At 33.2% G+C, this 13,659-nt stretch overlaps 3 protein-coding genes across 6 annotated transcripts in view; 2 read left to right on the top strand and 1 right to left on the bottom strand.

The window, feature by feature from the left end:
• LOC108728773 (peritrophin-1) lies at positions 1 to 492 on the top strand. Its single transcript, XM_018457527.1, has one exon. The coding sequence runs from the start codon at positions 77 to 79 to the stop codon at positions 488 to 490; it is 414 nt and encodes a 137-aa protein (XP_018313029.1). The 5' UTR covers positions 1 to 76; the 3' UTR covers positions 491 to 492.
• A 1,162-nt stretch (positions 493 to 1,654) lies between these two features.
• LOC108728767 (uncharacterized) lies at positions 1,655 to 8,300 on the top strand. Its single transcript, XM_018457514.1, has 2 exons — positions 1,655 to 1,733; positions 3,738 to 8,300. The coding sequence occupies exons 1-2, from the start codon at positions 1,727 to 1,729 to the stop codon at positions 8,198 to 8,200; spliced, it is 4,470 nt and encodes a 1,489-aa protein (XP_018313016.1). The 5' UTR covers positions 1,655 to 1,726; the 3' UTR covers positions 8,201 to 8,300.
• Positions 8,301 to 8,702: 402 nt separating this feature from the next.
• LOC108728771 (neuropeptide Y-like) overlaps positions 8,703 to 13,659 on the bottom strand; it is a 99,536-nt gene continuing 94,579 nt past the window's right edge. For 2 of the 4 annotated variants that reach the window (XM_018457521.1, XM_018457523.1), the window contains 2 exons: positions 10,114 to 10,337; positions 8,703 to 9,341 (listed from right to left, as the gene is read on the bottom strand). In XM_018457521.1, coding sequence (XP_018313023.1) covers positions 9,095 to 9,341; positions 10,114 to 10,307 — 441 coding nt within the window. In that variant the 5' untranslated portion in view covers positions 10,308 to 10,337 and the 3' untranslated portion in view covers positions 8,703 to 9,094. Of the gene's footprint in view, positions 9,342 to 10,113; positions 10,338 to 13,386; positions 13,403 to 13,513; positions 13,559 to 13,659 lie in introns of those variants that run through there. The other 2 variants (XM_018457524.1, XM_018457522.1) reach the window with 2 other exon arrangements.

Below are 13,659 nucleotides of genomic sequence, written 5' to 3'. Positions count from 1 at the left end.
GATTGTTGCCGCCTTAGCAGTTATTGTTACCGGAGTATTTGTGAAGGCACCTGAGTGTCCATCCTCAGGCACAGTCATGCTGCCTCATCCGAAGGAATATAGCCTATATTACATTTGTCAGGACGGCAAGAGCACAATTTACAAGTGTCCCGATGGTCTGCATTTCAATAACATTATTAAGCAGTGCGATTGGCAGCTGCGTCTGCTCGCAGGACGTTTCCCCCGAATGAACCCAGAGACTGAACCAGATATATCCGAGGAAAAGGCTGATAAGTCTAATTGCATCGGTACATGTCCAATTTTGTATCCTAAGGATAAAACGATACGTCTGCCGTACAGAGGTAACTGTAACAAATATTGCTTATGCAGCAACGGCACGCCTATCGTTTTGTCCTGCCCACCCGGCTTACATTTCGAAGCAGAGCTAGTTTGCATCTGGCCATGGCTAGCCAATTGCGCAGATAAGCAAGATATAATAATTGGTAGATAAGCAAGGGCAAAATCTGGTAAACGATAATTGAAGTAAAAAGAAGAAAAAATGCAGTTTTGCGATTTTCGACTTTTATCGCGTATCTGTACATTGAACTGAAGAGATGAAAGAAACAATGGTGATTTGGACTAACACCTCTTCTTTAATTTCTTACTGTGGATAATAAAAAATTTAGCAGAATAAATTGAAGTTCACATAATACATTTGTGTTTGTAGGTTAAAGGAGAAAATTATTTGTACAAATTACCAAATTGATAAACGTTATCAATAGATAACAGAGTACTTAATATGACCTGATTATTGTTATTATTATTATTATATCTTATATCTGATTATTCGAAAATAAAATGAAATTAATGATTTTATTGTCAGAACTTTTAATCAACTATCTCTTTTCTCTAGAAGTACAATATGTCTCCATAACTCACGATTTTTTATAAATGCTAAGAGTTGTCATTTATCGCAATTTTTTAATTTTCATAACTCTGCAACTAAATCTGAAGCTAAAATCTCATTAAAATAAAGCTATCTTAAGAAAATTTAATAAAACTGAAATCGCGAGTTGTACGCTAATTTATCATATTACTTAATTATCGAAAAATTACACAGTTTAATCGGGAAATATAGAAAGTTTCGATACACAATGTATTTCGAAAGATTTTTTTTTGAGATATTTCTAAAAATTGTATCTGATTGCTATAAAGACATTGTTATTTCAGATAGAATGTATTTCGAATAATTAATAAATTTACAAAAATCAAAAAAATTGAATTTTTAAATAAAATTCAGAAACTTTTAATTTTTATGTATTTTTTTTCGTTTTAGTATAGTTTCAATACTTCCTTAAAAAATTAACATTTTTATTGTTATATTTTTTATTGCTATAATATTTTGAGATTATTATACTCATTTTCATCATGTGATAGGCGAATACTTTTTAATAGAATAAAATTTCTGTTCTCTATACGAATATTCGCAATTTTATTCCGCGTTTATTTAATTGACACCCTGTAATTGATATGTATAAATTTATTTTTGCACCTGCTTCGATATGCTTAAGTGACTTTTATAAGAGAAGGGTTCTGTTAAATGTTAGATATGATAAGCACATACTATGCGATAACGCGCTGTACGCTTATATAAAACTCATTTCACAAAGACGAATTTGTCAGTTAATAATTTAATAAATGAAGAAATAGATACTCGTCTCTTCATTTAGCGAATGGATTTTCCACGATGAAAGGTGAGTGTTTGCAACTGACGGAATTCCGATGAAGTGATAAAATAGAAGCAAATAGAAGGATTATTTAATAAATTGGATAACTGTTGAGTGGCAAATGTGCAAGACAATTATTTGGGCACGCAAAAAAAGGAGAAAAATTTATGCAGTGCGAGTAGTTGTGTTTGGTTGTGCGTAAATATCAGCATGAAGAAATGTAAAATAATATAGTAGATACATGTGTGTTGCAAGCTTAAAATATTTTTATCATAGTTATTTTGTAGATTTTCTATTTTTTAATTGAATTTTATACAAAATACTTATAAATTTAATGAATAAAATATTATTTTTCAAATTTAGTTACTGAGTTTATTTAGTTAATTTCAATTAACATTATATGAAGAGCAGAATTCGAAAATGCATTTTGTCCAAAATTTCATTTTTTTTAGTTAGAGATGACATAGTGTTCAGTGTTGAAAGACTCATTTATTATAAGCTACTCATTATTATAAGCTATTCTGAGATGTTCAAAACGCATTTTTTCATTGTTAATTTATATGCTGAGAAAACATAGACATTTCGAAGTGCATTATGTTTTTTAACTAGAGGCAAACAAAATGCATTTTTAGCAATTTTGTTTAATATTTCATCACATCCTACTGATTGACATATTGTGATTTTCTGTAAAGTGCGTAATTTTCTTGTGTGCGGAGTTTCTTTCTTTCTTGTTTTCTGAAAATTACAAATTTTAGGATAAAACGCATTTTGAAAGTCTGCTCCTCATATATGTGTTATATATTAATTTCAAATAATATTATATATAATAATAATATATATATATTGAATTTTAAGCAGATACTAATGACCATTTTGTACGTAGCATATACAAGTTTAAAATATTTTTATCATTATATTAGAGGAAAGTCGCCGATACTGACACAGGTCTCTTAAAGTGACACCTCCTTATTTCTCAGAAACTAACTATTGCACTTTATTAATTATTGATAATATTACGTCATTTTAAATGCTTGTAGTTTCCTAATCAGTTTTATTTATATTATTTTTTCTCTTATATATAGTCTTTTCATAATACGATTTTAAATTTAAAATTGAGGCAGCGTAAACCGCCACACTTGTCTGTAAAACAGATCATGAGCTAACTTAATCTTTATAATGTCGCTTTATAATGTTAAATAAATCTATTGGAGACAATCATGCATATATGAAAAAACTCTTGAAAAACTATCGCATTACATATTTGTATCTTGCAGAACAGCATAAATTAAATACGCATATAATTCAATAAAAATGTTTTATAACGAAGTGGAAAGATTCTGGAAAATCTTATATATATTCACTTATAGGTACTTTATACAGATAATGCTTGTAAAATAAAAAGAATATGAATACGTAGCATTACTGCCTACTGTGTCAGTTTTGGAGCCCAATTTATCAGAAGCTCATTTTTACTTATGAAAAAATTAATTATTGCAAAATTGCAAACAGCATCATAAAAACTGCATATACTATCTGATAGAAGACACTTTTCAGTTTGTACTTACGTTTTTAAAGTTTTGTTTTTATTTTTTGTTTAAGAAATATTGTCTAAAAACAAAGGAGTATGTATCGGTATCGGCGACTTTCCTCTATCTTTCGTAGATCTTTCCGTTTTTTTAAATTAAATTACACGCAAAATCTTTATAAATTTGACGAATAAAATATTACTTTTCAAATTTAATTACTAAAGTTAATTTCATAAATAACTGACATATCGTTACACATATCATTTTGAACTTTACGCACATACTTAATGACCATTTTATTCGTAGATATATACAAGTTAAAAATACTTTTATCATTATATGATTACTTCATAGATATTCCATTCTTTCATTAAATTATGTGAAAAGTATTTATAAATTTGATTATTTGGATAAAATATTATTTTCCAAATTTAATGATTAAAGTTAATTTAAAAAATAACTAATACTATATGTGTATATATAAATATATCGGTTTGAATTTTAGACACATACTTAGTGGCCATTTTAGTGGTCACATTGGGTATTGCCCTCAATAGATCACTAGCTGATATTCCAACACAATGTCCCGAGACCAATCCACGGAATGAGACAGTATTTATACCCCATGAAAGTGACTGTACAAAATTCTACAGTTGTCACATGGGAATAAAAGGGGAGCCAATGGGCTGCCCTCTCATGGATGAGAATGGTAATAAATTGCACTTCAATCCCGAACTTCAAGTATGCGATTGGCCCTGGAGTGCAGGATGTCAGACATCTTCATCGACTTCGATAACTTCATCAAGTATTCCGACATCAATAATTACACCAAATACTACGACTTCTCCGACATCGACGACTCCGACACCGAGTTCTTCAACATCGATAACTTCGACACCTAGTTCTCCAATGCCCACGACCCCAATACCGAGTTCTCCGACGCCGACAACGCCGACGACCTCGACACCGAGCTCTCCAATACCGACGACTCCGACACTGAGTTCTTCAACATCGACAACTCCGACACCGAGTTCTCCAACGCCGACAACCTCAACACCGAGTTATCCGACGCCGACAACGCCGACAACTCCGACACCGAGTTCTTCAACACCGACAACTCCGACATCGAGTTCTCCAACGCCGACGACCTCAACATCGAGTTCTCTGACGCCGACAACGTCGACGACCTCGACACCGAGCTCTCCAACACCGACGACTCCGACATCGAGTTCTCCAACGCCGACGACCTCAACATCGAGTTCTCCAACGCCGACAACGTCGACGACCTCGACACCGAGCTTTCCAACACCGACGACTCCGACATCGAGTTCTCCAACGCCGACGACCTCAACATCGAGTTCTCCAACGCCGACAACCCCGGCACTGAATTATTCGACTCCATCGGATTCTTGCATATCTGATGACAGAGAACACATGCTTCCCCATGAAACTATGTGCGATCATTACTATTCGTGTTTTAATGGCCGGATAAGTCCCACCCTTCAGAAATGCGACCGCAACTTATTGTTTAATTCGCTACTTCGTGTATGTGATTATCCAGAAAACGTAAACTGTAAGAACTCTCCGCCGAACATGGATATATCGAATCCAGCACCGATTTCGCCGCCGTTTAATTCCTCATTACCAACAAAATCAAATCCAGTTGCTTGGATTTGCGAACCAAATGGCAAGCACTACAAAATTCCTCATGAAATTAAATGCGATTACTATTATTGGTGTGTCAATGGTATAAAAGGTACAGATTCGGTAAGATGCGAAAGCAACTTATTATTCAATCCAGTGGTCGGTGAATGTGATTATTGGGAAAACGTAGACTGTGATAGAAGAATTACTTCGTCACCTGATACTACAGTTCCTCGTCCAACTCCAACGACTCCAACGACTACGACTTCAACGACTACAACACCAACGACTACGACTCCAATGACTACGACACCTACGACTCCAACGACTACAACTCCAACAACTTTGACTACAACGACTCCAACTCCAACGACTACAACATCTCCGACTACAACGACTTCGTCACCTGATACTACAGTTCCTTGTCCAACCTCAACTCCAACAACTCCGACTCCAACGACTCCAACAACTCCAACGACTACAACATCTCCGACTACAACGACTTCGTCACCTGATACTACAGTTCCTTGTCCAACCTCAACTCCAACAACTCCGACTCCAACGACTCCAACAACTCCAACGACTACAACATCTCCGACTACAACGACTTCGTCACCTGATACTACAGTTCCTTGTCCAACCTCAACTCCAACGACTTCAACAGAAACGACTACAAAAGAAATAACGAATACCCCAATAGAAACCACAACAACAAAAAATTCCAATGAACCCCGTGAGCAATGTCCTTCAAGGGGATCAATGGAAAAAGCGCGGATTGCTCATCCATGTCTATGCAACCGATATTATGACTGTATAGATGGTGAAAAGATATTACAAACATGTCCGATCGGCAAGCATTTTGATTACGTGAAAGAGATTTGCGATTGGGTCTCAGTAGTAAAATGTATTCGACCGATTCCGACCTTTAATATTTTAATCTCCGACATTATAATTGATGACTATAATACTACATGCGCTCCAGAAGGCAGAGAATTTCAACACGACACCGATTGTTCTGCCTATTATTCATGCTCCAACGGTGAAAAAATTTTAAGACAATGTATGGAGGGACTCCATTTCAATATGACCATCCAAACATGCGACTATCCGCAAAAGAGTTGCGATCTGAACAAATCCTCGCCAAGAATCAATCTGGATATTTGCCCTCCTCCAAATTCCATACAGAAAGTATTTTTGCCTCACGAATGTGAATGCACACAATATTATGAATGCACTGATGGAAAGAAATTTCTTCGATTTTGTCCGAATCGTCTACATTTTGATCCCGTTTGGCAAATTTGTAACGATCCGATTGAGGCCAAATGTGTTGCTGATACAATTTCGACAACGTCTACTTCAATATTTACAACATCATCAACTACGAAAGCTATCGATGAACCCCGCACAATGTGTCCTCCTAAGGGATCAACTGAAACATTACGACTTCCTCATCCATGTCTATGCAATCAGTATTACGAGTGCGTGGAAGGCGACAAGGTATTACGAACATGCCCAATTGACATGTACTTTAATGACGCAACAGAGATTTGCGATTGGAGCACCAAAGTGAACTGCATCTCGCAATTTCCATCTCATGACATCCAAATTAACGACTACAATATTAACAATAAATGTTCTCCAAACGGTAGAGCATTTAATCATGAAGATAGTTGCACCGAGTATTATTTATGTTCTGAAGGTGAAAAAGTTTTACAACACTGCTTAGAAGGACTTCATTTCAATGTTAGTATACAAATGTGCGATTATCCGCAAAAGAAATGTGATCTAAATACATCTGGGCCTCAACCTATACCGACAGTCACCTTAGAGGTTTGTCCTCCCACAGGTTCCGTACAACAAGTACTGTTGCCTCACGAGTGCGATTGCACGCAATATTATGAGTGTATTGACGGAAAACAGATTCTTCGAGATTGTTCGGATGGTCTATATTATGATTACGTTCGTCAGATTTGCAATGTGCCGATTGAAGCTAAATGCAATGCTTTCACAACAACGATTCCTGAAAGCTCGTTTCCTACCGTCCCTGATTCAAGTAAATGTTACGACGAAAATAATGAAATACCTCATGAAAACGATTGCAGGTTTTACTACAAGTGCAACAACGGTGAGAAGATCTTGAAGACATGTCCTAGAAATTTATACTTTAATCCAAAGCTTCGAGTATGCGATTATCCGGAGAACGTCGCTTGCAACGTTGAAAGAAATATGCCCAATACATCAACATCAACCAAGTGCGAAACAATAACAGAAACCACCAATATTCCTCATGAGAACGAATGTAATTTGTATTATGTCTGCGAGAATGGCGTTAGCATACTTAAAAAATGCTCTCCAAACCTCGTTTTTAATCCTATTCTGAAAGTTTGCGATTTCCCAGAGAATTATATCTGCAATGTAACTCGCGACAAGAATATTAAAAAGATTGATGAATTAGTTCAAAATCTCGATCCATCTACTTGTATTGGTATTTGTCCAGAAGAAGACCCTCATTATGCAGTGTTACTTCCAAACGACGATTGCAAGAAATTCTGTATGTGTAGCGGTGGCGTAGCATGGGTTCAATTATGTCCTGAGCCTCTCTATTTTGATTCTGTTGACAAAATCTGTAAGAAAAAAAAAGATGCCGTTTGTGGGATACGCTCATACAATCAAGATAGCTCTTTCAAGATTGATAAAACGGTTGATAATGATAATTCGTTGCAATTTCTAACCGATGAAAACGACGACGACAAACGTGAAACATATTCGAGAGACAGATCTCTCGATCCATCTTCTTGTATCGGTACTTGTCCAGAAGAAGATCCTGATTTTGCAGTGCTACTCCCGAACGATGACTGCAAAAAGTTCTGTTTGTGTAGCGGTGGCGTGGCATGGGTTCAACCATGTCCTGACCCTCTCTATTTTGATTCTGTTCAAAAGGTCTGTAAGAAAAAGAAGGATGCCGTTTGTGGGGTACGTTCGTACAATCAAGATAGCGTCTTCATGATTGATAAAACGGTCGACAATGACAATTCGATGAAAACTCTGACCACTGAAAATAACAAACACGAAAAGTATGATAATCTCGATCCATCTACTTGTATCGGTACTTGTCCAGAAGAAGATCCTGATTTTGCAGTGCTACTCCCGAACGATGACTGCAAGAAGTTCTGTTTGTGTAGTGGTGGCGTGGCATGGGTTCAACCATGTCCTGACCCTCTCTATTTTGATTCTGTTCAGAAAATTTGCAAACGGAAGAAGGATGCCGTTTGTGGAGTTCGTCTATTTAATGAAGATCGTGTCTTTATGGTGAATGAGAAATGATAATAAAAAATGAATCCATGGCACCTTCAAGCAAGGAACATGATGACGGACACAGAACAAACATTTTAGTCGAAGTTTTACTTTAGTTTAATTTTTATTGTTTGCAAGTTTGAAAATTATTAAAATTACTTATAAATCATATTATATTCATTTTTTTGTAATTAATTTAGCGCTTAGTAATGTGATAATATTTAGAGTTGAATAAATTTTGAGAAAATTCCGATTTTCTTCATGAGAAGTAAGTGTTTATCTATAATTATTTATATATAGAATAATGAACCATTATCATCAAACAGTACCACTACATTGTATTGTAACTTGTTAATTGCTGAAATTATTGTTCAACATTAATTAACATTATTATAATAAATTAGAGTAATTGTAATTCCTCATTATTTCATGTATCAATTAAATATATTAATTAAATTCCATGTTTGTTTATAGAATAGATGTTTAAATTCAATTCATTTATATTATAAATGTACGTCTTAGGTATCGTTAACAAAAGAATTTTGCATAAGCTATATTTATATTTATGCAAGGTTAAATAGGATTACAAATGTGCTATGTCAATTTATATCATATAATTTGTATAATTCTATTTATCTCAAGCATTATCCCAGGCATTGATTTTTAATGTCAACCTTCATATACCTCGACGTGAAATTACATTCCTATTGTACACGCTATTTGTCATTTTCAAATATACTCTCATCTTTATCTACGCATTGATAAGATACTCGAAAATTAAACTAAAAAAAAAAGAAAAAAGCAAAACATAATACTGATAACTATTACAATTATGCGGGACAATAATAAACTTTGATTTATTTCAGAATCGAGAGGAAATTAATCTCGATATTAGGAGAGAGAGGAGGACGTTCTGGGAACTGTTTATTGTACATCGTTGTAATATTTGCCAATTATGTCCGAAAGAGAGCCAGATCGTGTAACATCGTACAACGTATACTCGTCGGCGTCCGAGTTCGGAAAGTTGCGAAGCAGGATTTGCTCTTTGTTCTGTCTGATGTTCTCTTGCCTTTGCTGTTCGTTTTGCCGCTGCGCATCCTGAATCATCTTCAGAGTCTCCCAAGTGGCATTCAGCTCCATCAATGGTGCAGCATCACTTCGTTTGCCATGCCTGCTCGTGTGATGGTCGATTTTTTAATTTCTATACTACGATTAATTCTGTTTTTATTATTACGTACGGGCAGACTATTTTTGTGTCTTCTTTTATTTCAAGACAATCTTTTATTCATAACATTAATTACTTATTGAAATTACTATAGTGTTTCAAAAAATTCATGTACCTATGCATTCTTTTATCATAATAGCATGTAATAATTATCTGTTATCTATTCCATGTAAACCTTGCTTTAATCTAAGATAAAGTTAAGTAACAATCGTAAAGTAATCATTATACTATTCGATAAAAGACACACCAGCACTGAATTAATCATTTTCTATAATTTTTTAATGTTGAATACAAATCCGGTTTCTAAATTGTTCCATTAAATTATATTATACTTACATTTATTAAAAAATCCTTTTAAGAAGGCTAAAAATTCTAATAACATACTTAATTTTGACAATAAAATTTCTTCAGCACATTACGTAGTTGTAATATGACATAATATATGAAAATAGCCTCTTTTTTAATTTTAACTGTAAATTTCTTAAAATTGTGACATGATGGAGCAATTTGAAAAACAGATTCATATTCAATATCCAAAAAAAACTGGAGAAAGTGACTCATATGTTCTGGTGTTGAAAAAATAAATCATTTTTTGTCAAACAGTGTTACCAAGCATATGTACATATCGTGTACTGATTTACTAATTACATTTGAAGCAACTTTATTATCCACTGATTTGTATCACGAGACTGCCATCAACGTTCATAAATGTAATTACCTCGATTTTCCATACATGTGATAAAAATTTTTAACCAAATCGGCGTATCTCTGTAGCTGGACGTTTGAGTTGATGATCTGCGGTGGTCTAGTTAATCTAGTCATGGGTTCCGGCTCGGCACAGGTGATCGTTATTCCGATAATGGTGACAAGCAAGCAACAGAAGAAACGAATAGGATTCATCCGTGTCCGCATTTCGAACAGTTTAAAGCAGTAATCTCGTTGCTGCAACGATACGTTGAGGCTTGTATGCAAAAGAATACTGAGATGACGTAGTTTCGATATTCGTGTGCGATCGTGAATTCACGATAGAAATTCACAATAAACGTTTTTCTCTTTCTCCACTACGGAGAAATTTCCCGTCTTACACGTTACGCACATCAAAGGAACATAGTCGAAAATCTTTTAACACGTAATAAAAGTTGTATAAGCTGGAAATGATTAAGCATTGCGGGTTTTCCTGCGAGTTCACTTCGATGCAACTGCTTTGTAAGAAAGAAGTTTCCTCGACGATTAACGTGCAAAATTAATTAATATCGTCAACTTCTCTGAATCAGTCGAAGAATTCTTGATAAATGTTAAGAAATGCTTTATTCCTTATAAATATCGTGTTATATACCATAAAATATCATATTTTTTATATTTTTTTATGCAGAATAGTTTATAAAAATATAGTATAAATTTTTTGGATTTTTTTCTTTTCGTGAATTCTTTCTACTTTTAGCTTGAACTGCTTTTCACAATTTTAATTATAAATTGTCAAAAGAAAATGGAATTACTTAAGCCATGAATAATAAAGACCACGGTACTAATTTTAATTTGCATATGGAATCAATTCAAATAGTGACAGGTGCAAGTCGTTGAAATAAATTCGTTAAGAGATAAACCTGCCACTGACGAAACGCAAAATGACAAGGGAAGTCGCGAGTCAATTTCGTTGAATATGTAAAATTCATTGTGCCGCATTCTAATGCATATGATTATATATACGAGGTATAGAGTACCACGACTGACGGCGATAACGAAGCTATCAAATCAATCACGGAATTTTATTTTCAGGCGTGTCCTTTTGTAATGATGACATTCGTCACATGCCTTGATTGAGTACCGGATCAATAAAATAGCTGCGTTTAGTGGATAAAATTGATAAGTGAGCGCTCAGTGATTCTTTAATACGATTAATTCTCGTCTTTAGTTCATCGCTGAATCTAAGTGTAGGAATCAATCACTAAACACTCACTGTTCAATTTTCTTTGTTGAAAAGAGCCAATGTGTTTCTATTTACAACGCCATTATTTGAAACAAAACAATTGTGTTTCATTAACAAGATTAATTGGCTGTCATGTTAGCCAGAGAATTCAACAGATACATAGAATAAGTATATGCGTGTGTGTATAAAAAAATGCAAACATAATAAATATGGAAATAATTATAAATTAAAATTAACAAAGTACATTGAAGTTTCACTGAAACTATTTTATTTAATGTTAGGTTTTATTTAATATTAGGTTTAAAAGAGAATAAAAGAAGCAAAATGTATATTAAATAAATTATATGTAATGTTACAATGTAATTATTAATGTCAATAATACGTTTACGATTTTTAGTGTTTTTCTTAATATCATCAGTTTTACGGTATGAATTAAAAAATGAATATATAACACTGATATAATATGTTAACTTCCTCGCTGACTGTTAATCTATAATCACTTATCGTTTAAGTATTATATTTACCTTCTTGTTATATCTTTATCTTTAATAAACTGAAGACATTAAGTATTATCAGCCAGATATTCATATCAAAGTTACAATATCTCTTAGGCTGGTATTCATAGTCCGTTCTTATTTCAAAATCGTCTTAAATAATGTCTTAAGATGCTTATATGGCCCTCTGATTGGTTCATGACATCTTAAGACTGTACTTAAGACAGTCTTGAATATAAGAATTGACTATGAATACCGCCTTTAATGTATTAGTAATTGAACTATTTATCCTAATTGCAATTTTAAAAAGATTGTAATACTATATCAGTAAGACTATATCAGTAATTTATATTTCAAGTCACTAAGAAATAACAATTCTTCTGATTTATTCTGCTTAGAAAGAAAACCTATATTAATTTAGAGTGACAGTTTTGCAATTGAAATTTATTAATACATAAATAAAAGTTACAATTCTAATAGAATACATTTAGAATATTAATAAAATATATTTAATATCAATTTTTAAAAATAGCAAAAAAATTTATCTAAAAAATATTTTATAAAGGTTACTCCAATAAGTTTAATAATCGGAAAATCTGCAGTTAGATTTTTATCAAGAGTTTTTCAAACACTTTTTTAAATCAGTTACGATATCAAAATTATAATTTTTTAATAGTTAAAAGAAGGGCTATGAGCCAGTTATAACATAAAGAATATTTAATAAACTTTCATACATACATACATTCGACACCAATCGGGTCATTCATTTTCAATGTAAAACAACAAACTATCTTACATAAATTATCGGAAAATTCAGTCAAATTATAATGTCCAGTAAAAATTCGGTTGTATTCGTAATATGCCGTCCATATGTAAAAATATCAAAGGAGATCTCATCTCACTTTTCACAATTCTACAATCTTACAAATAAATAATAAATTAACATTGCGTTATAGTTTAAATTATCAATGTACATTTTATAGTAAATTAAATTAAAATACAAACACATTTATATATTTAATAAAAAGTAAGCCATAATACAATGTATTATGATTTACTTTTCATTAAATATAACTTTGTTAATTGTGTTTTCCTCTCGGCGTCTAACTTACATCATTAAGACAATTTAAGGTATATATTTTTTATTTAATTTGTATTTTAATTCAATTTACTATAAAATGTACATTGATAATTTAAACTATAACGCAATGTTAACTTATTATTTATTTGTAAGATTGTAGAATTGTGAAAAGTGAGATGAGATCTCCTTTGATATTTTTACACATGGACCGCATATTACGAATACAACCGAACTTTTTACTGGACATTATAATTTCACTGAATTTTCCGATGATTTATGTAAGATTGTTTGTTGTTTTACATTGAAAATGACCCGATCGGTGTCGAAACGTTTGTATGTATGTATGAAAGTTTATTAAATATTCTTTATGTTATAACTGGCTCGTAGCCCTTCTTTTAATTTATTGATTTATTCTCTATTAATTTATTCTGATTGAGCCATATTGATAATTATAATTTTTTAAATTCATAGAATTAAGTTAGAACTCACCGTTTGACAAATAAACCTTCGCGGCGATTTATATAGTAGATTAAATAGTAAATCAATTAAAGAAAAATATCCACTTGTATAGGAAGACCGAGCTCAATTCACTGATATTTTACAAATTCTTTCTCACCCTCGCGGTACCCTCGCTGGTATCGTCTGAATATACCGGCGAACGTTTCAGTAGTTCGGATCAGCCGCTGCGCCGCCGACAGGAGTATATATACCTACGAAAGCACCCTCCGATACATCCCCTCGACTATAAACCACAACCAATCC

This window comes from Mycetomoellerius zeteki, unplaced genomic scaffold (genome assembly GCF_001594055.1).
Source record: "Mycetomoellerius zeteki isolate Tzet28-1 unplaced genomic scaffold, Tzet1.0 scaffold64, whole genome shotgun sequence".
Taxonomy (NCBI): domain Eukaryota; kingdom Metazoa; phylum Arthropoda; class Insecta; order Hymenoptera; family Formicidae; genus Mycetomoellerius; species Mycetomoellerius zeteki.
Note: the sequence above shows the minus strand (reverse complement) of the source record. Positions and strands in the feature narration are given on the sequence as shown.